The sequence below is a fragment of the Momordica charantia genome, assembly GCF_013281855.1.
Source record: "Momordica charantia cultivar OHB3-1 chromosome 9 unlocalized genomic scaffold, Mcharantia_2.0 BLBB01000009.1, whole genome shotgun sequence".
Classification (NCBI taxonomy): Eukaryota; Viridiplantae; Streptophyta; class Magnoliopsida; order Cucurbitales; family Cucurbitaceae; genus Momordica; species Momordica charantia.
The window spans coordinates 26128099-26154653 of NW_028275167.1; the positions used below are offsets into that span (position 1 = coordinate 26128099).

The 26555-nt window shown below is 30.8% G+C and overlaps 2 protein-coding genes, 1 long non-coding RNA gene and 1 other non-coding gene across 8 annotated transcripts; 2 read left to right on the plus strand and 2 right to left on the minus strand.

Moving 5' to 3' along the window:
* Window positions 1-2418: 2418 nt before the first annotated feature.
* On the minus strand, window positions 2419-2579 carry LOC148209268 (U1 spliceosomal RNA). Its single transcript, XR_015787495.1, has one exon. It is a non-coding gene; the product is annotated as a U1 spliceosomal RNA (small nuclear RNA).
* A 4597-nt stretch (window positions 2580-7176) lies between these two features.
* On the plus strand, window positions 7177-13464 carry MTP11 (Cation efflux family protein). Of its 4 annotated transcripts, none has more exons than XM_022283371.2 (6): window positions 7178-7505; window positions 8447-8556; window positions 8647-8892; window positions 12000-12080; window positions 12266-12499; window positions 12919-13464. In XM_022283371.2, the coding sequence occupies exons 1-6, from the start codon at window positions 7337-7339 to the stop codon at window positions 13264-13266; spliced, it is 1188 nt and encodes a 395-aa protein (XP_022139063.1). In that variant the 5' UTR covers window positions 7178-7336; the 3' UTR covers window positions 13267-13464. The 4 variants fall into 4 exon arrangements, with proteins under 4 accessions (XP_087973290.1, XP_022139063.1, XP_022139064.1 ...); XM_022283372.2 differs by lacking the exon at window positions 7178-7505 and adding an exon at window positions 7910-8185; XM_022283373.2 differs by lacking the exon at window positions 7178-7505 and adding an exon at window positions 7910-8077.
* Window positions 13465-19124: 5660 nt separating this feature from the next.
* LOC148209269 (uncharacterized) lies at window positions 19125-22448 on the minus strand. 2 transcript variants are annotated; one of them, XR_015787119.1, is made up of 3 exons: window positions 22310-22448; window positions 21738-22083; window positions 19125-19396 (listed from the first exon to the last, which is right to left on the minus strand). It is a non-coding gene; the product is annotated as an uncharacterized LOC148209269 (long non-coding RNA). The 2 variants fall into 2 exon arrangements; XR_015787118.1 differs by lacking the exon at window positions 19125-19396 and having other exon boundaries at window positions 21637-22083.
* On the plus strand, window positions 22059-22833 carry LOC111010170 (uncharacterized). The gene is made up of 3 exons (XM_022283509.2): window positions 22059-22194; window positions 22325-22430; window positions 22535-22833. The coding sequence occupies exons 1-3, from the start codon at window positions 22162-22164 to the stop codon at window positions 22672-22674; spliced, it is 279 nt and encodes a 92-aa protein (XP_022139201.2). The 5' UTR covers window positions 22059-22161; the 3' UTR covers window positions 22675-22833.
* Window positions 22834-26555: the final 3722 nt, after the last annotated feature.

Below are 26555 nucleotides of genomic sequence, written 5' to 3' on the forward strand. Positions count from 1 at the left end.
ACTAAATGCTATTTTTAAATATTTTTTTAAAAATTAATATTTTGAAATTTTAATATTAGTAAGTCCAACCCAATCTAATTTTGTTTATATTAAAATGATATATTTTTATACAATTTACACTTTCGAGCGAAGTTTGAATTTAATTTCTATTTGGTTCTTGAAATTTTAAATTTTCATTTTTAATATAAATAAGTCAAATTAAAAATTATATATTCTTCGTCGAATTATATTTTTATTAAAGTGTGAGTTTAAATTCTATTTGGTTTTTTAAATTTAAAATTTTTGTTTTAAAATAAATAAGTCCAAAATAAATTAATCTTCTTATTTTAAAACTATTATAAAAAATTATATATTTTTTTGACAAATTAGACATTTGATGGAAGGTTGAATTTAGTTCGTTCTTAAATTTTCAAGATTTTATTTTTAATATAAGTAAATCCAAAATAAAAATAATATTCTTATTTTAAAATGATTAATTGAAAACTATATATATATTAGCGAATTACAATTAAACGTTAACTTGACCGTGTTGTAATTGACATGTTAGCATTTATTCTTAATTGTTCAAAAAATTACAATTTAACATTTATCTCTGACTGTATCATAATCTATGGTTTAGTGTTTACGCCTTTCTTACAATTTTTTACTTCTATATGTCTCACAATTTACATTTAATGTTTATTCCGGACCAGCTCACAAATTACAGTTTAGCAATCACCCCAACAATTTAAAGATTTGTTGTTTAGCATTTACCCAGAGTTGTCTAATAATTGACCGTTTAGTATTTACTTCTAACCGTCTAAAAAATTACAGTTTAGTGTTTATTCCTAAATGTTTCATAACTTGCAATTTAACATTTTTTTTATATACAACAAGCAATTTAGCATTTATTGTTGGTTATCCAAACATTATAATCTTACGCTTATTCTTAGTCGTGTCAAAACGGTTTAGTGTGTATCTACATAATATATATATATATATATATATAAAAGTGCTGCAATTGGTTTTTTTTTTCTTTGCTTCATAGATTTAATTAATTGTTATGTTGAATTGCTTTGCTTTTAATCAAAACAAAAATTCATGATGGTGGTGACATAAAATATCCCTCAAAAGCTAAGCTTACATAGAAATAGAAACAAAACAAAACTTGTTACAGAATGCAAATTACAATGAAAACTGAATTATTCAAGTTAAATGATGTTATGGAATGCATATTATAATAAATAAATTTGAACTGGTGTTTCAGAGTTAGGTAAAGGGACTTTCCCGACCAATTTAGTTATTTTTGTCATAAGTTTGTGCCTTACACGAAACAGTGAACTCAATTATACAATATTTGGGTTAGAATTGCTTTAAAATCTATTGTTCAAAACTCTGTTAACAAAAATAAAAAAGGTTTAGACTCTTAAATATATATATTCTTATTTTAAATATTGAAGCAAAGTCAATGATCCCTTTAATGGTCATTCGAGAAGGATTGTGTTGGGATTGATTATCGCTTGCCCCATGTCAACATCATAAAGGTATTCAAGTTAAAAGATTCTTTTAATTATAAAAATTGGTGCAAGTTCCTTTAGGTTGGGTATTGTCAGTCGAGCTGAGCTGTCCGTCACTAATTATTAGCCGACCTAAGTCAACATGTCAATAGAAGTGTTGAACAAATGCATTAAGCCTGACAACACGCCGTCACGTTTTACGGACGGTCGGATGACCTTTAGCCCTATGTCGGGGTCCCTGTCGGATTTCATCCGTATAAATAAGGATGCATGCTCATTATACAAGGTACGAAATCCATTTGTATTTAGAGAGTTAGATCGGATAGAGACTAACTTGCTCGTCGAAGTACTAACCTTATTTGCAGGTCCTACGGAGGACAAGGAAGATCATCCCGCAAGATTCGACCTATTTTATTGTACGTAATTTGTACCTCATGTATCTCTATAATGGTAACTTTGTTTTTTGTTTCATTCAAAAAGTCTTATACCAATAGAGATAATTATCATCTGAGGAGCCGTTGGGAGGTGAGGACCCTTTGGGAAAGAGACAAAGGTGGGGCTGCTGGAGAATGGGACCATTTACAAACAAGCAAATTTGAGGGGAAAAAAAAAACTGATGAGTTGAGAAGACTAGCGTTTCACGAGTGAGGGAGAAAATCGCATACATTGGATGGAGAAAATCGATTGGTCCAATGTATCTCTTAGCACTCACTGCGACTTTAGTTAACTTTTTTAACTTTTTTAAGGAAGGACTTGTTTACTTTTTAAGAAAAAAAACCGTAATTCTTCTGCTTTTTCTTTTTACCAATATTCTTTTGTAGCCGACTAAATTCATTGATCCTATTTATATATAAATCAACAACATTATTTTTCATTCTATGAACAAAAAGGAAAAAGGAAAACTTTGAAATTAGTAGATTGGGAAGGGGCCGCGCGAACGCAGGCCCCCGCTAGCACAAATTATGACGTAGGCTCCGCCACTTGGGCAGGCCTTAAGCCCACGCCCCTCCCACGTGCAATGGAGGCCGTGGGCTTAGGCCATGGGCTTTCTTGATCGCCCATTCACCCCGTCCAGGTAAGTGAGTTCTTTATACCTCCGCCTTCTCTTATATACCCTCTCCCCTCCCTCCCTCCCTCGCGCCTCACCGATGTGGGACAAGCACTAAAATGTGGGCTTTCAATTTCTCTACACATAATGTTCTAAATTGAATTCTGATTAGTAATACTTTGCAACATCAAATTACTATAATCCTCTAATCTAATAATTAAAAAAAATAAAAAATCCTATTCTCACGAGAATTCAAGAAGCACTGACAATATTTCTTCGTAGCTGTTTGAGATATTTCTTAGCGATACAGTACTAAGCTATGTTAAATTCACTCTACCTTATCTTATCAGTGATTGATTTAGGATTTTATGTTAGCGAGGATTTAACTTTGTACGAGGATAATTACTAACACACACAACTAGTTTATATGTTTCGATATTAAGTTAGGTAGATTACAAATTTATCCTTTTAACCTTCAAATTTGTGTCTAGTATCACTCGTGTTCTTTTAAAAAAATAGTGAAATAGGTCTCTAAACTTTTAATTTTGTGTCTATGGCTCTTGACCTTTAAAAATAGTATGATAGGCTAAGGGTTATTAAACAATAACAAATTAAATTCTAACGCCTATCAGATTTAAAATTGAAACTTTATGAAACTTTGAATACCTATTAGATATTTTTTAGAAGTTTCAAAACCTCTAAGATACAACTTGAAAAGGATTTATAGATTAAACTCGTAATTTAACCAATTTTTTTAGTAGAAGTATTATTGAATTTTCTATATACATTTAGAATAAAGAAAATTAAATTTAGAAAGATTATTTTGCATACTGACAGATATTTTGGAGATAGATTTGAATTGACCTACCATCTAAATCTATAAAAGCATATAAAAAAATGGCATAACAAATTTATGATTTGTTTCCTTTTAAAAAAATTTACATATAGGAATCAAGAAATAAATAAAGAAACAAAATATAAGAATAGCATAACGAATTTATGACTTTTTTTTTCCTTTTAAAAAAATTTACATATAAGAATCTATATATATATATATATATAAATGAACAAACGAAAAAAGGAATAAGAATCCTGAGGTGCAAATTGAGCAATAATAGCTGCCAAGAGCACACAATACCACTATGCCAAGAAACTGTTACATATATTTGGGTACATACTAATATATCCTAAAGATCTAAGGGCTCGGCCCTTGTCATTTTGTTGAAATCACTTTGACGAACATTACACTAGTGTGTTTTTTCTTTTCCTTTTTTTTTCGAGAGGTTATATTATTTCACATTGAAGGAAGTTGGTGAAACTCGAAGTCATCTAATGGATGGAGACAACATCTCGAAGTCATCTAATGGATGGAGACAACATGATCATTAGACAAACGAACTACCATAAGAAAGCTCTTCCATAAACGTTTTAGTTGAATTTTTCGAACAAACATTCATTTTGTTTTGCTTTATCGCCATTATCAGTTCTACTATTATACCAATAACTCCTATATTCAATAAAGAATGACATTTTATTTTTTTACATGCTTAGTATCAAGAGAGACAATAAAATCAAAGTAAAGAAAAAAAACTATAGAATATAAAATATAGCTTTTTTTATTACAACATGTAGAAGTGAGAAATCATAATCATAATATCTTGGTTTGAGATATATGTCAATTACCGCTGAGTTATACTTACGTTGGTACATAAAAGATAGATTTAGAATCTCTAAAACGACAATGCGATATCAATTATCACCCCAAATTCATAAATTAATTCCAAAGTATGTGTATATCCAAATGAATTAAAGATCGATGTTGAGAGTGGTCCTCTTCCCCAATTTGAAGATTATCTACTTCACACGGACAAGAAAGTTGCCTTTCAATTCACTTCAATTCTAATCCTAATCCACAAACATACTATCCTTTTGCTTTCTCTACATTGAAAGAAATCTGCCCATTATCATCTTATAATATAACTTTAAAAAAGGCCAATACTTTATCCACAGTCTATAAAATTATGTTTTTACACTTATGAACTTAATTGATTTAACAATAATTGACGTATATTTTTAACTAAGAAGTTGTAAGTTCAATCATTCATTCTCACATGTTGTATTAAAAAAAAAAAAAGACATTAATGATATATTTTAAGGGTAACTTCGAGTACTTACTTTTTCACCTCTTAAAACAACCAAAACAAGACAAGAGAAGGAAAAGATTTATATTATATTTTTTATATCATGTTAATAAAAGTAGGATAATTAAAATTTAACATCTCACTATTAAGTTAATAGGGAGATAATTTCAACACATATCAAACATTGCCCCCACATCACCTTTTATGTGTAATAGGTGCTATGAGGTCATCTTAATCTTATCATAAATTTTAGTATAATCGTTTTCAATCAAATTACCAAATCTCGAAGGCTTTATGAAACTTATTGCAGATATTCTAAATTGTTACATTTAGAACTTTAAAAAATATGAACGAGACAAATTTGTATGGAATAATTAAAATGATTACTAAAATTAAAAAACTTACTCATTCAAGTCTAAAACAGTCAACAAATTTGTTAAAATGCGAACAACTTTTTGACAAGATTATACCAACTCTATTTAATACTAAAAATTATGTTTATTTGACAATTTCATTTAATGGGTGAGATCTTTATTCCCTGTGCTTAATTCTTTTTCAAGAGTTTTTGATTTATTTTTTTTCCAATAAAAGATGTCTTAATCAGAACATAGATTCCTAAAGAAAATCTTTTCCTCCTCCAATGAATGCTCTTTTTTATTTTCATTTTTTTGAGATGTTGTCTATTAAGCATATTAATGCCTTTTTTCCTTTTCTTTTTTATGAAACATATTAGTGTAATTATTATTTTTTAATTGATTTAGTTCACTTCAGCACAACTCATATTAATAGGTAATAAGTTCGAATTTCCGCTCTTTGTATAAAATTTACCACTCTTAATAAACTTAACCTTCAAAGTATAAAACCAAAGGAGTCCTTCTCATTTCTCAAGAGGATCCCATGTGACGTGAAGGCCACTGTTTGGTCATTCCCATAGGCCCCACGTCTGATATGGACTCCTATCCACTAACCCACCATTGCTATCCACGTAACCAAACACTATGACTTCCATGGCCCACCAAAATGTTAGCCGCCTTTTTTTTTATAGAGCTGCCACATTAAGAAAAATGAAAACAAAAATAATATCCGGTAGGCCCCACGAGACCCCTCGATCCAACGATCGAGTTTAATTTCACTCATCGGACGAACGACAGAAATGGAGGTCCACGAGGCGTTCGTGTACCTTAGTAGCACTTTAACAATTCTCTCTAAAAAGATCTTCAGTCCTGAAAGGTAGGGGCAGGCGTGGCCCAGTCGTCATCTCCAAATTTTAATCGTGCGGCTCAGATTATTTTCAGTTCCGTGATTCTGTACGGTGATCTCGTAGTCAAAAGTGAACCGTTACAGCGCTATTATACGGATTCGAATCCTCCTCTATTTAAAAAAAAAAAATCACATTTCTATTTTTCATAATATTTTTTTCTCTAAATTTTGTGTTTAAAATTTAAGTAGCCATACTTAAATTTAAAATATTTTAATTGATAGTTTAAGGGCAAAATGATTAAAAAAAATATTGTAGGGATACAAACTAAATATATATAAATATAGTACAATATGGGTGTTAGGAATCGAACTCACAACCTTTTGTTGAAGATACATGTTACTGCTAAGCTATGCTTTGCAATATATTTAAAGGGTCATGAATATTATTTCTATATACTTATCTATTATATGTCAAAGTAAGCATGACTTAACGGTAATTGACATATATCTCATGAGTTCGATCTCCCACTCCTACATGTTGTACTAAAAAAAATACTTATCTATTATAGAGTGAGAGAATAATTAATAAATATCATAAATTTATTTAAGATAAAATAACGTGAGTATATATATTTACTATCAACAATACATTATTATAATTGTGAGAGTAGAAATTCAAACTTTAACAAATTTATATATACTTATCTAAAAAAATAAATTCATATATACCTCAAATTAATATCATAATTGATGTAAATAAAAAAAATAGAGCAATATCCTAATTACGGAAGATTTTTTTTTAACTCGTGGAGTGTGATTTTTTGGACTTACCATATCCTATTTATGGACTGAACACAAGTTTGAGTCTAAGAGGAGTAGTTTGTAACGGAGTATTTTTAACATGTTTTGTCATCACTTACATATACATATATCCCTCATTTCTATTCAGACGTCACATATAAAGTTTTGCTAGATTTGGATACATATTATAAACTTTTATTAGACTTGGATTTTTACCATCGACCTATAAGTCTCGACTAGTTAAGCTATTATTAGATTGTCAATAATTTAAAAGATTAATTTACCCATATTTGTTAGGTCACGTTTTAATACAAGATTAAAAGTGCCTTAAAAAAACAAGATTAAAAGTAAAAGCTTAGTGAAATCATGGTAATATAAAATTATTATAGATATAAAGCAGGGGGAGCCGTACACGTGGACTCTGATTTTTGTCGTTAAGAAAAAAAATATTTGTTTGTGCAGTGTCTACTGGTCCGGACGCTTCAAACTACGCTAACCACAACAGTGAACAAACCAACTTATATTTTTGCCGAAATGCCCCCAATTTCTCGTTAAATTTACCATCTGCACCGCCGATTCTTCTTCTTCTTCTTCTTCCTCCTCTCGGTTCCTCCATTATTGCATTTCTCGCATTTTCAGTGATCGCAGAAATGGTGCAGCCTGTTGTTTCCCTCGAGAAGGACGAGGAGAGCTCGCTCTTGCTGCAGTCCACCGCCGGCGACCTATCCTGGCGCTTAAACTTCGATGGCTTTCAGTTGTCTCCAGAGCACAAGGAGAAGAAACCTCCTCGTGGCCTCCATGATTGCTATGGGGTTTTGAGTAATTTCCCGCTCCTTCTGTTGCCTGAAATTGAATGATGTTTTCTCCTTTTGGATCCGTTCCCGTTTTGTCAATATCGTATTCTATGGTCTCCCTGCGTTGTTCCTTACTGGAAATATTCTTTTCAGGTCTTCGTTTGTTGTTTTCTTTCTTTCTTACTGATTTGCTTTTAGAATAGAATAGCTGCATATATTCGTTTAATTTTTCTTTTTGTTGAATCGTATTTATTCTTCTGGCACTTGGTCACTTCCTTTAATTTCTGTCCTGAGATAGTGGGATGTTTCTTTTCATCCAATTTTGTTTGTCCTCTGCTGCATTATTTTGCGTTGAATATAGGGGTTTGTGGGTTCCCTTTGCTTTATTTTATGTATTTAACGAGTTATTGACCTACCCGTTCTTTGGATGAATTAAAAATTGGAGAGGGGAATATGTATTTCAAAGTTTCAAAAGCCTGAACTTGAAGCTGGAGAATTATTATTATTATTATTATTTGCTATTGGATGTGGATGTTTTGTGGTTGATTGATTCTTAAAGTTGAGAAATTTTTCATATTTAAGTTCCAAGGTCTCAAGGTATTGACAGTCGCTCAACATTTCGGATTTCCACTTTTAGTTGGCTACTTCTTGGCCCTTTTGCTAGTTTATTTGTGCATACACATCTTTCCCTTTGTAAAAGAATGCGTAAGTGTTGACGCATTTGTTGTATAGATTCTGCTATTTTGTTTATTTGGGATTAGCAGAGAGCATACTTAGATTTAAATTCCTATATGAAGAAAGAAAATAAAGAAAAAAAAAACACTATGAAAACTTAATCCACCTTATTCTTAACATTTTTCTTGTTGAATTCAGGTCCTGAAGATTAAATTGCTATATGAAGAAAGAAAATAAAGAAAAAAAAAACACTATGAAAACTTAATCCACCAAATTTCTTGTTGAATTCAGGTCCTGAAGATTATGTGGCTGAGTACTACCAGCAGCAGGTAGAAATGCTTGAGGGATTTAATGAAATGGATGCCTTAACTGACCGTGGTTATGTTCCTGGAATGTCAAAGGTTAATATTGTTCTGTACTTCTATGCCTTTTTAGTGACTTGTGTACATCCTGAGGTGCTTAAAACCAAAATATACTTATGGTGGTTGCAGGAAGAACGTGAAAAGTTAGCAAAGAGTGAAACATTTGCAATCAGAATATCAAATGTTGCCAATTTGGTTTTGTTTGTAGCTAAAGTCTATGCATCAATCAGAAGTGGCTCCCTTGCTATAATTGCATCCACGCTGGATTCCCTTCTTGATCTTTTATCTGGTTTCATCCTATGGTTTACTGCATTTTCCATGCAAACACCAAACCCGTACCAGTATCCTATTGGGAAAAAACGTATGCAGCCTTTGGTCAGTACTCTTGCAACATCCTCTTCTTTACTATTTCATGTGGTGAAAAAAATGAATATATAGGTATATGTTACCAAAACTCCGTCTGCTACTGCATGCAAATAGCTCTTTGATCACTGGCTTGTAGTGAAACTTGTACGTCTCTTGTGCTTTTTTTCTTATATTGGGATTAAAGTTTATGTTCTATCAGGGGTTTGATTAACTCTTCCCTTGAGGTTGGAGGTACTAAAAAAAATATGAGTTTGATTAGGATTTGCTAGATTTGATTTAAAGTCTCAAAACTGCTTACTACCATTGAGTCATACTAACGGAATAGCTTGAAAATCCTTTTTTTAATTAAAAAAAAAAAGATTCTACCTGCCTTTTCCCCCCCTCTCTGTACTGTCCTTGCCTCCAAGTCCTGCATTTCTGATGCTGCCTTATGTTCATATATTTCATATTTTAGTTCATGAACTGAAGAACCTGGACTACTTCTGAAGCTATGCATGTTTAAGAGCCATGCAATTTCACTTACTATGTACATGAATGAAAAAAGTTTCAACTTGTCATGTACTTCAATTATATGCACTACCATAAGCTGTCGGTACAATTTTCATTGGGTTGTAATCAAAAGTTTCACTTTAGAAGTGGAGTAGACCAGTGGTGAATTGGTGATCATTGTGTTTATGGAGTTCATATAGTTCTTCGTTGCTCTTCCTCTGGATGTTTTAGTGATGGATGATAGAGGGTTGCTGATGATTTAATGACAATTTATTGCAAAATATTACAAAATTTTAGTTATCCTGTATTTGATGCCCACGGAAGATTCTACTGCAGTTTAAAATTGGTTTGCGTTTTCTATAGGTTCAGTTTCTCTTTTTTTTTTTTGATATCCGTGTGTTCGGACTAGCTTGCCCACACCTCGACTATTCACGGGTCAATCGCCTGACCCTACTACATTTGGTTGACAAGGAAACTCGTAGGATATTAAATCCTAAGTAGGTGGCCACCATGGTTTGAACCCATCCCCTCTAAGTCCTTCACTATTTTACATTGGCCCTCATTGACCATTTGATCAGTTAGACTCTTGTATATGCTTCTTTATATTGATGCTGATACTTAGGACAGACTGCAAGGATGAAAGATAGCTAATAGTTATGCCTTATAGTTGGAGTCAATGGCCCATACTTCTCAAATTTTAAACTCTCGATTTGTAGTATCGTGAAAAGCTTCTCTCTCACTAAACAAGAGGCTGGTCTGAGTATGAGGGGGTTTAGTGTATACCTTGCTTAACTGGCCAAACAAGTTTGGAGGATACTTAGGAATTCTAATTCACTTCTGTCGTGGATCCTCAAGGTTCATTACCACAGAAATTCAAGCTTTATGGAAGTGAAAACGGTGGTCAAAGCTTTGTGGAGCTGGAAAAGCATCTTAGAAAGGAAACTACTGGAGCTGGTTTTAGATGGAGGGTGGGAATGGGTAGAACATTGTGATGTGTGGAATACCTCGTCCAAGCACTTTTAAAGTTCTTTCTACTCTTAGTAGTGCAGTGGAAAATCTATTTCAGCCAAGCGTAATACAGTGGAATATAAGCAGAGATTGCAAGTATCTTTTTCTAGGAGGATGTACAGGCTATTTTAGAGATTCCGCTTAGTATGAGAGGTATTCCGGATAGCTTAATGTGGCAATTCAATCCATATGGCAAATCCGTTGTCAAATCTGGCTATTTTGTTTCCTTGAAACTGGAAATGCATGCTTGTTTTGGGTGGGTGGGGGGGGGGGTGGGGCAGAGGAGAAACCAGCAATTAGGCTTTGCACGAAAAATGTTAGAAAGAAATATGGAAGCTGCAGGAAGTTAATTTCAGGAATAGGGGAATGGAACTGGAGGAAGCTTGTAGTGTAGGAAGTAAAGTATAATACTAAAACAGTGGAGCACATATTGTTGGAAGGCGACAATGGTTAGTGATTCTGGTTTGTGGCACTTGGTTAATAATCTCGAAAAATGTTAGAAAGAAATATGGAAGCTGCAGGAAGTTAATTTCAGGAATAGGGGAATGGAACTGGAGGAATCTTGTAGTGTAGGAAGTAAAGTATAATACTGAAACAGTGGAGCACATATTGTTGGAAGGCGACAATGGTTAGTGATTCTGGTTTGTGGCACTTGGTTAATAATCTTGTAGTGTAGGAAGTAAAGTATACTGAAACAGTGGAGCACATATTCTTGGAAGGCGACAATGGTTAGTGATTCTGGTTTGCAAATCCCTTGCATTTGGGTATTGGCACTTGGTTAATTTTCTCTGTAACTAGCTTTCTAAATAAAAAAGAAGCCAAGATACACTACCCGCAATTATTTGCTTTCAGTCTATGAAGGATCCAGAAATCAGTTGGTCTTTTAGCATACCTTTATTGATCCTGCTGAGGCAGACATGCGCTCACGCCCAAGCCATGGCCCTTGATTCGTGAATGTGATCCAAGAACACAAAACCCATAGACCTTGGTAGCAGTGTGGATGCAGGCAATGAAAGCAACCTTGAAGGAGGAACTCAGCTGTCCGTCTCTTCATAGATGTAGCTTGAGTGCAAATTCAAGGATAGCTAGCTTGCAAACATGTTCAGCACGCTGAAAGCGAAGCCATATGTAAAGGGCTGTCGAAGTGCTTGGGAACGGTGATTAAAGTGTATTCTGATTCCACTCGACCGGTCAACGCGTTCAGGGGACAGCTAGCTAATTTGGGCAAACTTAGAGTCCATTACCTCTGACATTTCGTCTCTTGCTAAGACCCTTTTTTTTGGAAAGATTTACATTATTTAATGGTAGAAGAGAACCGAACGAAAAAGGCCACAATCTTTGCTAACACAGGGCTTGCTGACTCTTTAGGGAAGTGTCATAGTGGTTGGCCCCCACCCACTTTTCATCAATATATTTATTCTTTGATCATTTGGATATAAAAAAAAATCTAGATTTGTAGTATTTTAAGATTTTTATTTTGTTTACTAACTATTTTCCAAACGTAAGTAGAATGAGGATTAGATGAATTCTTTTACATTCACTGTTTTTTTAATAAAAATTATTTATCTGTTATGGGTGAGGATACTAGAGGATTTAAATTCTATTTTTTCTTAATGCAGGGTATTCTTGTTTTTGCCTCTGTCATGGCAACTCTTGGATTACAGATAATATTGGAGTCAATTCGGACTCTCTTATCAGATGTAAGTAGTACGAGAATCACAAGTGCTTTCTTCTGTTACTGTGAAATTCCAAGTATTTCCCTCGAGCATAAAAGTCATGTACCTAGATAGTGGACTAGACTTTTGTTCAACGACACTTCACTCAGTCGGTTCAGACGGTCTGGCATATGATTTTCCTTCATTTAGTTTTGTACTTTTTTTAACAGGATTCTGATTTCAAGTTAACCAAGGAGCAAGAGCGATGGGTTGTTGGCATTATGCTTTCAGTTACTCTGGTGAAATTGCTCTTAGTTGTTTATTGCCGTGCTTTCACCAACGAGATAGTCAAAGCGTATGCACAAGATCATTTCTTTGATGTGGTCACAAATGCTATCGGCCTCGTTGCCGCACTCCTCGCCAATTATATAGATGATTGGATGGACCCCCTTGGAGCTATTATTGTGAGTGCAACCTCTCTAAATTGTTACCCCATCTTGAATTCATCGCTTGCTGTTGTATGTATACCATATGCATAAAGCTCATCAGCGAAACCGAGACTCAGCTTAATTGCATATCCATTTAACATGCATATTCATATTATCTTGCCAATTTGAGCATAATTTTCCTCACCCCACTGTTGGTGAACTCAAGGAAGAAAAAATCTCAAATTTCTTATACATGTGTTACCCTGAGAATGATCATCTTGCCACAAGACTTTTGCTGGAACATCATTAACTCATTTTAGGCATGTTGAAAACTAGAGAGCTTTCGGTTGAAATACGTAGAACTGGTTCTTGTGCTTCATTTTAGTTTCTGATAGTGTGTAGAACTTTGTAAAAGTTGCCCATGTTTACTCCATGTGTTCTGTGAATTGCTGCAGCTGGCTTTATACACCATCCGCACCTGGTCGATGACGGTATTAGAAAACGTGAACTCCCTTGTTGGAAGATCAGCTGCCCCCGAGTATCTACAGAAACTGACCTACCTATGTTGGAACCATCACAAGGCAATCAGACACATTGACACAGTCCGGGCATACACATTTGGGTCTCACTACTTTGTCGAGGTTGACATCGTCCTGCCTGGAGACATGCCACTGGAAGAGGCCCATGACATCGGTGAGTCGTTGCAGGAAAAGCTGGAGCTCCTACCGGAAATCGAGAGGGCCTTTGTTCATCTCGATTACGAGTACAAGCATAAACCAGAGCATGCACAGGCGCACTCTTAGAACAAGGCAAAACATGGTGCATTCTTCAACTCTACATTCCGCATGTTCATTTGTGTGGTGAAGTGTAGTTAAGTAAAGTACAACAAGATCGGTTTCGGTCTCTAATTTGCCTTATTCTATCTGAATGCTGTGGAATTTCTTTGGTAATTTTTGGAGAAAAGAGAACCTGGCAACTGTATAAAAATTGAAAATTCTCAAGGCTGTGATCTCAGAAATTTTTTTCAAACCATACTAAATGAATTTAAGGCATAGTTTTTACACTACTGAAAATTCTTTTTATAACATATTTTTAAAGTTTTAAGAAATATTTTCAAGTTTAATCCAACTTAAGTAGCATTATTCTTTTTTCCTTTTTTTTGAGCTCAATAACATATATGGTTGAGATTCGAAAGTATGATATATATTTTAATTAGTTGATGTATTTACAGGTTAGCAACTTAGGTAGCTTTACTTACTTTATTATGTTATTTCATTAATTAATTATAAAATATTATTTCTTAAAGAGAAAATTTTAAATTAAGGATCGACATTAATTAGATCGTCTTTTGAAATGTATGGGAAGACAAAAAGATAATATATACTCTAAAAAGAACTCTAAAAAATTATTGAATTATTGAAATGGGTTTTATTTATTGTTGAGGGCTATTTATTCATTTTTGTTAAAGATAATTTATCTCTTAAATCATTGGTGATAGTTAGTATATATATATATATATATATATATATATATATATATAATAACTTTCTATTAAAAATAAGAATAGACAACCTAAATTTACGTAGTAGGATTTGGCGGTTGGCCCGTGATTAGTCAAGGTGTGTACGAGCAAAAATTAGTAACTTTTTTTTGTCCCTTTTTACCAATGTTCGTCTGCTTATTTATTATTATTATTATTATTTTTGTTGAAATCGAGCCTCCGCTTATTTTTAATTATTGATAATATCGGCAATATCTATTCTATGCCTAATAATGCAATACAAGTTTATATATATAAATTAAATAAGATTATTTTATATGTCAAGCGGTGTCTTAAAAAATGATGTGATTTCACATATCCAAAAACCTTGTTTGATAATAACCAAAGTTACAATTTATGACTGAAATAATTGAATGTGACAACTAAATTGCAACTCTTGATTTATTAGTTGATATGTGTATGATAAAGTATACTATTCACTAATTAAAATGGAATAAATCAATATTAATTTAATCTCTAAAATTTTAAATATTCCCACCATTTGATAGGAGGAATGACGGAAAAGATTGTCGTGGAAATTGAGAGTGAAAAGCTGTTTGTGGGATATAAAGAGTTTTCGAATTTAAAAAGATTATATTTTGGAGTAATTTATAGTACAATTATTTTGTGTGGTCAAATGTGCAAACGAAGTATGACACTGCTAATGAATGTGTGGTCGGAATTTGAGGTCCACTTTTTTCAAGAAAAACATTGTACAAATAAGATCACTATATGGCTTTGTTCCTTGGTAAAAGATATGAAGTATCAATGCATTATTTATCACTTTTTTTTTTTTTGGGTCAAATCTTACTAGTGCAAGAGAAAAAGGTGGGTAAAAAAAAAATGTTAAAAAGATAAGTCCAAGCAAGTGAAAGCAACTATTAAATATTAAAGAAAAAGTTTAATGATACTCGAAGATATGGATAGCTAAATAGCATATATGAATTGTCCAAGGACACAATGTTTTATAAAATTATTTTATTAAAGAAGAGTCCGTTCCTCACAACAACACAATTTCTATGCAAAATATAACTTATAACATCAGTTTGATACCAATCCCGACTAAGCATTAAAAGCTTTAAAGTGTACGTGATTTAGTACGACTTCGATGTTAGATTTTTATTTTTTTTTTATTTTTTGTGTGATAGATTATTACCTCGGCTAATTAGACAGCTACCTCAAATCATATGCTGCTACTCATCGTTCCGTCTAGAATTTTGACAACAACACGATGGGGGTATGAATGTAATGATTTTGTTTGAAATCGGTAAGATAGAGAAATTAAAGAAAAAATGCAACATTTCTTATCATTATAACGTTTTTGTTTTGAAATTAATGTAGTTTTTGGAGGTTACAATGTTGTCAGATATTGTGGCATTATTTGAAGACATATCGACAAAATATCTATCAAAAAGGAAAATACAGAGCTCTGTCCAATAAGAATGTCGTGTCCAATTTGTTGGGATTCTTTTTCTTTTTCTTTTTTCTTTTTCTATGATGTAATAACAAACATAATATTTTTAATCTCACTTTTATTTTTTAAATAGTAATACTATATTTTATAATCGTTCATATAAATTATAATACATAAGATGTTTCCATTAGTTTCTATTTTTAAATCTTAATATTTTTGTAAAATAGTAATTATGCTGTAATTAAATTACGAATTTGGTCTTTAAAGATAACATTTAAGAAAAAAAAATTTAATCCTTAAAAGGGAAACCTAATCAAGGTGGACACTAATATACTGTACTTAGGTTTTATTCCATAATATATTATAGTTTTCTTCACTTTTACCGTCTAAAGCAACAAATTTGTTTTGATGCATAATTTGAATTCGAGATATAAGACGGGAAATTTCAAACGAAAACTGCACATAATTATGGTGTGGCATTAAGCCCAAAACAATTTGATGCTTCAGTTAAATAATAATGTGTTAAGTTGAACGTAAAACAAGAAATAAGTTAGGTAACATAATCTCATACTCTCCTCCTACCTATGTAGAGAATTTCATTAGGTCTTAGACTATTTTAATTGTCTATATCTTTTTATTTCCAGTGATGATCTTGTTGATTCTTCAATATTTTCAAAGAGAACGGATAACGTGCGAGATTTTTGACGACATATTTGTGATTTATAATGGTATATATAGCATTAAGATCTCTTAGTCGTGGAATTGGAGCCTCAGGGTCTTGGTGGTTGGTTGGCTTAGTCATCTCGACCTCGGGCCTTGATGATCGGCTCAGCTTGACCACTTCAGCCCTTAGTACCTTACTAGTCGATTTGATAAGAATTTAGTGTCGTTCACAACGAGTCTTCTTGTAGTTGATCAATAGAGTTTGATAAGTTCACCCATAACAAACTACAAAGTTTAGAAATAGATCAACCTATTTAGTTCATTCCTTGCATATTATTTGGTATTCGAACTCATACTAAATATTCATATTTAATATTCAAATTTAAATTGTGTACCTACGTATTTCTACCATTCTAATATTTCATAAGTAAATCCTTCTGGTAATAAAATTAACTTCTGTCACAAATTTGCCTCTTGAATTTTTAGAGTTATATCTAATTTAATTATTGTACTATTAACCTTTTAATTAGTCTCCAATTTTTTTTTTAATATTGCATCCATTTTCAAATAGATCGTTGAACTTTCGAGTTTATTAAAGTACATGGATAAAATACACCTGACTTTAAAATATTTAGAGACTTATTTGAAACTTTTTAGAATACAACGACTAATTAAATAGGTGCACAATCTATTCAAACGGATGATTTAACTATATATATATATATTTTGTTACTAGAATAATTATGGGGCTTAATAATTTTTTAACCTTTCAATGGATTTTGAAGGCGATTTGATTGGGAAGAGATGGTGATTAGTCGGTGAGTGATATGAAGGACAAAGGAAAAACAGACGCAAAATTTTCAGTCTTTCATTCGTATACTTCTTTGGCACTAAATCATAAACCCTTGATTTATGATTTATCATTTCTACCTTTCATCCAAATTTGATGTAGTATATTGGATTATTTATAAGAGTGAATCTAGAATTTTATGCCACGGGTAGAAATACGTATAAACATCATAAAAGAAAAATATCAATTTTAAACTTAAATTTGACAACGTGTGTCAATTTGCATTTTACAAAGTCTAGAAACACGTGTCCCTAGTGCCTACGTGAATCTACCGTTGTCGTTAGTTAATTTAGATGCGTTTTCATTGATGTGATTTTAGATCTCTACTTATATTTTTATGTTGTTTAAAAATCTCTTTCATTGTGTTATATTCAAATATCAATTCAATATATAGGTAAACTAAGATGTCTTAATCTATAGCTATTTGTTTTTATTTTTGTCATACTCTATAATTATCTAATTCTATCAAATTTTTAATCAGTAAATGAGGTACTCCATGGGTTTTTTCAAATCAATTTAAATTATAAAAATGTACTTTTCAAGGCTTTTCTTTTAAAATTTGAAGAATCGATGCCGTGTGGTTTACGCTGATGAGATCCCTATAACGGAGGCTCTTTCTTGAATAGACCAACTATATATTGGCTCTTGGAAAATCACCCCATAGCTCTTGTCATGCCTATCTCAAATTAAAGATTTAAATAATATTTTTAGTTTCTTGTCACTTTCTTTAACTTTGCGTATTTCATTTAACAAAACATTAGGTATACAGATTAAAAGACAAATCAACATGATTATAGTGCCGCATTAAAATCTTTATTAAATACAATAAAAAAATTTAATGACTAATCTAAAACGAATGTTTACATAAAGTTATTCTAAATAGCATATTAATAAATAATATAAAAACTATGATGAAACATTGAAGTTAAGCCATTAACGATGTACTGAAGACGAAGAGAGCCAACTTAATTAGAACAGAGCACATGCTGCTTCTTCAAAATTGATACTCATTCTCTTTTCAATTTCGTTTTTTTTTTTTTTATAAAAACTAGGCTACGTTGCTCATAATTTTTTAAATATTTTATTCTTCACCTTTTTAAAGAACTTTTTGAGTTCCTAGTAAATTCACAAAAACAATTTCTATAGGTTTGAAAACTACTCTCTTTAAAAGGATCGCAAAGAATTTAAAGTAAAAAAATTAAACTTTTACTCCTGAATTTGAAATGGTTAATAATTTCACTAAAATAAGCTTTATACTTGGAAATTTTTGACTTTTGTTCAATTTCCATTGCGTCTGTTTATTAATTCGAAAAAAAAAAGTAAAAATTTCTCCGAAACTTACCAATATCAACATAAATCACACCCTAACAAGTGAATATTCAATAAACATGTACATCAATGCACAAAATCAAAGATAGACTTACCTAAACTCACCAATTGTTGGGTTTGTAACGAGTGCAAACAAAGTCCCACATTGCTTATGAAAATGGATGATCAATTGCATATAAGAAAAGACAATTATCTCCATCGGTGTGAGATCTTATGGGTGGAACTAAAAGCAAAGCCATATTTATTGATCTGTTCAACGTATTCATCGTATTTGTACCGTATATTTGTTCATCATATTTGTCACCATCTTGATCTTAGTATTTCTTTTTCTAATTAAATATTGTTTAATAATGTTTATCATATATTATTTAATATTTTTTAGTATCACTTACAATAATGATTTTATTGTTTAAATCTTGTCTTTTTAGTATAACTTTCTGAAATGATTTTCTTATTTAAATTTTGTTGAGATTTTAATTTAATTAATATTTTTTCCTACCATTCTTTTGTGAAAGTATTTAAATTAAAAAAATATAGTAAGATTCTCAAAATATTTGAATTATTCATTACGAAAAAAATATAGGTATGATTTTTCTTTAAAAAGAAAAATAATATATTCATTCTAAAATTATGGGAGGATAATTTCGTATAGAAAAAATTGGTCAGAGGAGTTGTTTTGGCCAGTGGAGAGAATTTATAATTCCAACCCTTAGAATTGGGTAAAAACAAGCATCAACCCAACCCAATTCAGCATATTTAACACTACTAGCTTTTATGGTAAATAAGGACAAATATATAAAATATATTCCTATTTCAAATTAATAATAGAAAATAATGACGTAGAAAACAAAATATAGCATCAAATCAAGTATTGCGTGCGCAACTCCAACACCCCGTTCTAAATTTTTCTTCTAATTACTCTTTGGACCACTTTTGAAAATTGCCTTTGATTTTGACCCCTATCACATTTTTTGTTTGCACTCTTCCCTCTTCTATTTCTTTTTGACAATTATTTCGAAGATTAAAGAGTAATCCGTCATTAATTACACCAATATGAACATGGCTCAACGATATTGACATTTGCTTCTCGTCGTAAGTTCAAACCTCCATACGTCTATTTTGAGCTCGAATCTCCCCCTGCACAAATTGTACTAAAAATAAATAAATAAATAAACCTACTAATAAGGCAACAAGAACGAGAAGAAACAAAGCAACTAGACAAACAATAAAATAATAACTTCATAAATGAAACACGACATAACAACTCATTTATTGGACATAAATGCCAAACAAACCTTACTAATGAACGAGATCTAAATCGAACGTGCTATATTCCACCAAGTGGTAGCACCAGTAAAAACATCACTTTGAACATGATATAAAACTCTCATTTTGATTCAAACTTTTAGTATTCTATTTATCTAAAACTTTTCGAAATGTTTATTTTTGTTCATAAACTTTCGGATTTATTTTAGTTTCATCTATAAACTTTTAAAAGAATTGATATTTTTCTTGTTATTTTATCGTTAATTGCTAATAGGTGACTAGTAACACAATTTGGAATACACCTATATTAAAGCTACATAAGTGGGTTGAGACGAGTTTGGAAGGGAAGATATTAGACGACATAATAATAGCAATAATTAAATTATTACTTTTCGAACACTAGAGACTAAAATGAACGCTTTGATGAAGCACTAAAATATATATTTTAAAACTCTAAAAATCAAAATGAAATAAATTTGAGACGGCCTATAGGAAAGTGTCAAAATGTTGGAAAGTATATTTGCCTCTCATTAGGGGTAAAGTCGGACATTTTATGGGGAGGGATACAATTTGTTAATATTTATGTGCTTCAAATATTTCAATTCTAAAAGTTTAAGAGGCACGAATTAGAGGAAACTACACATTCTGTATTTTATATATATATACATATATATCATCTTTTAATTATGACAAATAACTGGGGCAATTTTCCCCCTTTCTTTCTCACTCCGCTCCAATTTCTAGTAAGTATTCGGGATTGAACTAGAGTACTATCATTTTTATGTTTTATTTACTTAATTTCGTGTGACTTACGCAAATAGATTTCTATAACTAAGATATAAATTTGAAATCTCGATGATACTTAAAGATTGAAGTACTTGTCATTGTGCTATCTCTGCACTTTTTCTTGCTTTTAATTAATGTTTTCAAGTTTTGTCAAGAAAGAAAATCCAAAAAGACATCATAGAAAGTATCAATGGAAGATATTTTCAATTCAATACCTATTTGACTATAAAAGTTCGATTAAACTATTTACTTTTTACATTTATGGGTTTCAATTTCTTTCCATTTTTTTAGTACAATATATGGGGTGGGGTCCTAACAACTTCTTGATCGGAGATATATGTCAATTACTACTCAGTTCTTCCAATCTAGCTTAAAATATTGATAATATCAAACATGTCAATCTAGATCAAATTTTAGTTACAATGTTTAAAAATGCCTATAAAAATAACAACAACAAAAATAATTTAGTATATAGAAATATAATTAAAACTTGAATAAAAGTAAAGAATATAACTTAATCTTTTTTTTTAAACATAATCTGAAATTCTTCATCATATAAAACTAATTAATGGAACATTTTTCTCTTCTAATACCATGTTACTTTAAGAGATGGAGCAGGGCAAAGAGAGATCATTGGTATAATTAAAGAAGCATAAATAAAGAGTGTTTCACACGACAAACTTTTAAGTGAAACAAATGGACATATGAATAAATTGATACCGCGTTAGAAGAACAAAGATTATGACTATTATAAATATAAGACAATATATTTAATAAAATCTTTAAAAGAATTGATAAGTATTATCACTAATTAATACAATACACTTTCCTTTTTGAGAGCTCATTCATTAAGACATTAGGACGTTACATGCCACGTACAAAGTCACAATAGTCCAACAGATATAAGGAAATGTGGAGATTATCAATATGTCTAGATCCTTATTTTGAGGTTTGAGACGTTACAATGCAATAAAATTAAGCTAAATAGTTTTGTTTGGCAATTTTGAACCATCAAAATATTGATATTTTGTCAACATATCCATTAATATATAATTTTTACAAAAAACTTTATTATCCATGCGTATTTTTTTTAGGGTCATGTGGATGGGGTAAATAGAGAAAAGTTCAAGGACTATGATAGAATGGAAAGATTTTCTATATTACTTACTTCGCTAACCAATATGTATGTATATATATATATATATATATATATATATATATATATATATTTTAGTTCAATAAATGGGATGTAGATTCGAGTTTATAGTCTCTTAATCAGATACAGATGCCAATTATTATTAAACTAAATTCATATTAACGCAACGTTAAAAAACTATTATAGATCTATTAAATAAATATAATGATGTTTTAAAACGTAAGTGAAAAGAACAAGGGTAGAAAGTTTGACTACTAAACCTAGTTTTACCCGAAGCAGAAGCCAAACAACTCATGAGATGAAGAGCGGTTGGTCTGGTGGGGCCGGGGGATTGTTTTGGAGAATTCACATCGCGTGGGGCCCACCGATCACGTGGTAGGGGGCTGCTCAACTCCAAAAGAAGACAAATGATTGGTCATTCACGAAATCCCCTCCAATCCCCTCTCCGCCAATTATCACCCATCGCCCACGTGGTACGCTGCTACTGGCCGACCCCACCACTTCTTTTACCTCATTCCGGTTTCAAAACTCCATTGCTTTGCCTGTCACTGTCATGTTATCAAAATCCCTTTTCACCAATTGAATTTCGTTACTTGCCCATTGCCCCCACCTTCATCTATATATACACACACACAAAGAAATATTGTTTGCTTAAAGGACTAATTGATCAGATGCTATAAAGATTCATATAATAATGGCTGATTCTTCTGCTGCTTACATTCATATGGTAACATTTCTATTTACTACATCTCTTCTCTTTTTCTTTCATATTCTTTCTCCTAAACTCTCCCCGTTTCGAATTATGTTTCATTTCGACCGGTCGATAATATATAGAAACGTACCCTTTTGGTTCATAGGTGCAACATTTGATCGAGAAGTGTTTGATATTCCATATGAATAAAGATGAGTGCATGGAAGCTCTCTCGAAACATGCTAACATCAGCCCGATAATCACCTCCACTGGTCGGTTGCCATTTTTCTCGTTATCTCTTTTCTTCCAAACTATCGCCCCACATCGTGTCCTTCCTTCAGTTTGTGATATCTAGCGAATTTCTTTTTTCTTGCAGTGTGGAAGGAATTGGAGAAAGAAAACAGAGAGTTCTTTGAAGCTTACACAGAGTCACGAAACAAAAACGATAGAATATTGGCCGAAGAAGAGACAAGACAATTGATCCAAAGGATGATCTCTAAAGATTCTGACGACTAGCTAATTTTATTAACATGCATGCACCTATTATACATGTAATATTGACTACGACCTTTTCTTTTTCTTTTTTTTTAGCCTCGCCATTTTTCTTCTGTGCACATGTTAAAAAATGAACATATACATGAATATTAGCAAGAAACGAGTTATATTTTGTTCTCACTATATGATATACACCACGTTGTCATCTTGTCAAAAGATAAGGGTAGTTTTGTAATAATGCCAGATGGCAAGGAATTATTAGATTCTAGGCATTGATTTCGACAAAATACATATTTACAATGTATGGAAGAAAAGGAATTTCCTTTTGCTTCTTGTTTTAGTAAATTTTGTAGGGTAATTGAGATGGTGACGCCATACTCTTCTCCTATCGTTCATTGTTGAGATGCCTATAGATTGATTCGACCTTTGTCTTTAATATATTTGATGTTCATATATGACAATAGAAACATATAAATGAAGCAAAATAATGTAGGGACAAGTAGCTTTTTTTGTCGTCCAAATCGTGAAATTTTTTTTTTCTAGGACTCTCGAGTTTGTTTTTAGGGTCCAAATTCAAGTTGGCTTGCTTCTTCTCGTGAGTTTTAGTTGTCGTCTGTGATATTTTGGTTATATTTGATAATGATGTTTGTTTTATCTTACTTACAATGTGAAAAAACAAAAAGAAAAGAAAAAGAGATATTTTCAGTAATATATAGGTCACTTTGGTTCCTCAGCTTTAGAAATATAGTCTAAATGATCTCTCCCAAAAAAAAAAGTTGATTGGACTTTGAGTAGTGCTAGCGTGACGAGCTTAATTGGAAAAGAAAAAGTTTGACGAAAGATTGAAAAAGTTAAAGACGCGTTTGGTAATGTTTCTATTTCTCGTTTTAGTTTTTTAGAAACATAAGCTTTTGATAACCGTTCATTGTTTCTCATTTTTCATGTCTAAGAAACGTTTCCAAAATTGTATATAAATTTTGAATACAACAAATCTTGTTTTTTGTCCGTGTTTCTAGTTTTTCAAAACATAAATAAAAATATTAACCAGGGGTGTCTCGAGATGATATGTGGCCTTAGACAAAATTTTGAAATGGAGGTCCTCAATATGACTATTTTTTCAGTTTAACTTAATTTTAATATATGCTTTATTTAAAAAATACCATTATCTACCGTTTTTGTTTATATTTTGATTTATCTATACCTATTATTTCTTCTATTATTTTATCATTTTTATTACTTTTATTTCTACTAAAAAAAATTATTGATAACATTTTTTCATATTCAATCCCTTTTGTAGCACGTATTTTAGATTCAATAAGTTTTTATATTTTATGTTTTCTTAAACTTTTCATATCCATATTCATATTTTTTTATAGACATGTTATTATTCTATATTGAAACAAGTAAACAAACCTAAACAATACTCAAATATTAATGTATTAAACAATATGAAATACATTTTAAAAAAAGTAAAAGAAATGGAATGAAAAAACTTAAAATAATAATCTTTGAAGCTTTGGTTTCTATTATAACAATTTGGATGGACAAAATTAAGTTAAAATTAGTATAACTTACCGAATATATTTATGGTAGAGTCTTTCTTAAGAGAATTTGAAAATTTTAATTGTGAAAAAAATAAATAAAAGGAGAAAGAATAAAAAGGATCTAAAATTTGAGAGAGTTAATTTGAAGGACTATATTAATGTTTTTTTAATGAAGTTTGAAATGTTTTAAACCTGAAGAAAACGATTAGTAACAAATTTTGAAGGTATGAAATTAGAATTGAGAGTTGTTTTGTCTATAGTTTTAAATATTAAGAACCTCCTTTTTTCACCAATGGAGAGTTAGTATACAACAAATTTATCGTGAAGTTCATTTTTGTGTAGATTGGCATGCTAGTCAAACAGTATTTCTTCCCTTAGGTTTACATATTTATGAAGAGCGTCCTATTAGTCTCTTTTTCCCTATTGATTGCGTATGTAATAAGGTCTCCATGTCCCGTCTTGTCATATTTTGTCTTATCATTCCTTCCAAAAAAATTAAATTTTAAAAATCTAGAGAAATTTCGATGATGGATTGATTATGAGTTTTATATTTAATTAAAGATTTTTTTCAAGAGAATTATATTTATAAGAGCAAAATCCATTAAAAATATATTATTTTATATTTCAAAGTACATTTACAATTAAAAATTAAAATAAATAGATAACAATATTATATTATATTATATTATATATACTAATATAGGAAAAATATGAGCCCTTCTAAAACTGGAGATCTTAGACTATCGCCTCACTCGCCTATATCTTAAGTAGGTAGTGACATTAACCATACTCATTGATCCAAAGAGGTCAAGATAAATCAAAAGCGATACAATAAGACTATAAGTTCAAATTCTATAATTTACCGAACAAACCCTTTATTTTTAATGCAATATCATACTTTTTCATTCCAATTAAACTTACTATTTAAACCTACTTCTCAAATCTCAGGATTAAGATATCAAAGTGATTTATTAATGAAAATTATTCAGAACAAAAAGGAGAACTTCTCTATATCATAAATGGTAAACTTTGCAAGACATTTTGATATAAACATATATAATTGACTTGCCACCGTCATTTTCTTCAAATATGAAAAAAGATGGATCTCTTGGTTTAAATTATTTAAAATAAAAACTCATCGTTATCTTTTAAAGTTCAACAACACGTCGGTTTGAACTAATAATCACTATTAATTCACCTCAAATCAAATTAAAATTATCAACTTGAATAGTCTCCAATTGGTTAAATATTTATGTCTAACTAAAATGTTATAGGATCAAATTCTCACGTAAAATTATCTTTTTATTTTTATTTTTTAAATATATACATATGAGCACTTGTAATCGAGACAACTTTCTCTCCACCTTTTGAAAATATATATGAACTTTAACATTAGCCCCCATATAAGTTGTAAGATAATTGTGAAGATACATTTGAAAAAGCACTCAATTTCTCATTCTTAACGATACTTCACTTACTAAATTTCTTGAAATGTAGTCAGAAATTTGTACTAAATGATCTTCATTATGTGTATAAAATTTTGTGTTGAAATTTTACAAATAAGGATCAAAGTTAGTCACTTTTTAAAAATACAATGATCAAAATAAACGTTTTGAAATTATATGGACTAAAACGAACAAAAATTGGGAGTACACAAATAAAAATGAATCTTTTAATAGTATTTGAACAAAAATGAATCAAAGTAAAAATTATAGAGATCAAAATAGTACTTTAAAACGTTTTGAGTTTTTACCCTATGACCTTTAAACCTCCCTGCAAACTATCTTGTGGCACATATTTTAGTTATCCAAAATTTTAATGTTTCGTTTGAGGTATGAAATTGGTAAGAAATGATTTCAAATTCCATAATTTTAAATGATGGAAATAATTTCAAATTTCTAATTACATTTAGAACCAAATTGATTATTGAAATTAAAATTTCGTGTTTGAATGTTTAAAGATAAATGAAAAAAATGTATAACATTTTACTATTACGCCTTTAATATTTTTCAGGATATTATGTTATTAATAATATAATATTTTATATAAACTAGTAATTTCTACCATGAAAAATATAAATAATTTAATCAAATCAGTCCAACAAAATTATTGGCCAATTCACCTTTATTTTCAAAACTAAACTAAAAAAAAACTTCGCAATTCTTAATTCAAATATATATAAATAAAAAAATTCAAAATCAAATTATTCCAATTTATTCGTAGCAAAGTTTTTTTTTTCTATCATAGAAAAATTAAATAGAGCAAAACAAAAAAATCAATCTTAGGTTTTTTGAATGGTTATGCAAAAGAATGTGCAAGAAGAGTCAGTTTTAGTTATTAGAATTAAAAAGAAAAACT

Excerpts from the sequence above, each read along its gene's own strand:
- LOC111010170 (XM_022283509.2), top strand. The coding sequence starts at position 22,162 with ATGGCTGATTCTTCTGCTGCTTACATTCATATG. Across the intron at positions 22,195-22,324 it reads CTGCTGCTTACATTCATATG|GTGCAACATTTGATCGAGAA; the intron begins GTAACATTTCTA and ends TTTGGTTCATAG. Across the intron at positions 22,431-22,534 it reads CCCGATAATCACCTCCACTG|TGTGGAAGGAATTGGAGAAA; the intron begins GTCGGTTGCCAT and ends TTTTTCTTGCAG.
- MTP11 (XM_088117164.1), top strand. The coding sequence starts at position 7,337 with ATGGTGCAGCCTGTTGTTTCCCTCGAGAAGGACGAGGAGAGCTCGCTC. Across the intron at positions 7,506-8,446 it reads TGATTGCTATGGGGTTTTGA|GTCCTGAAGATTATGTGGCT; the intron begins GTAATTTCCCGC and ends TGTTGAATTCAG. Across the intron at positions 12,500-12,918 it reads ACCCCCTTGGAGCTATTATT|CTGGCTTTATACACCATCCG; the intron begins GTGAGTGCAACC and ends GAATTGCTGCAG.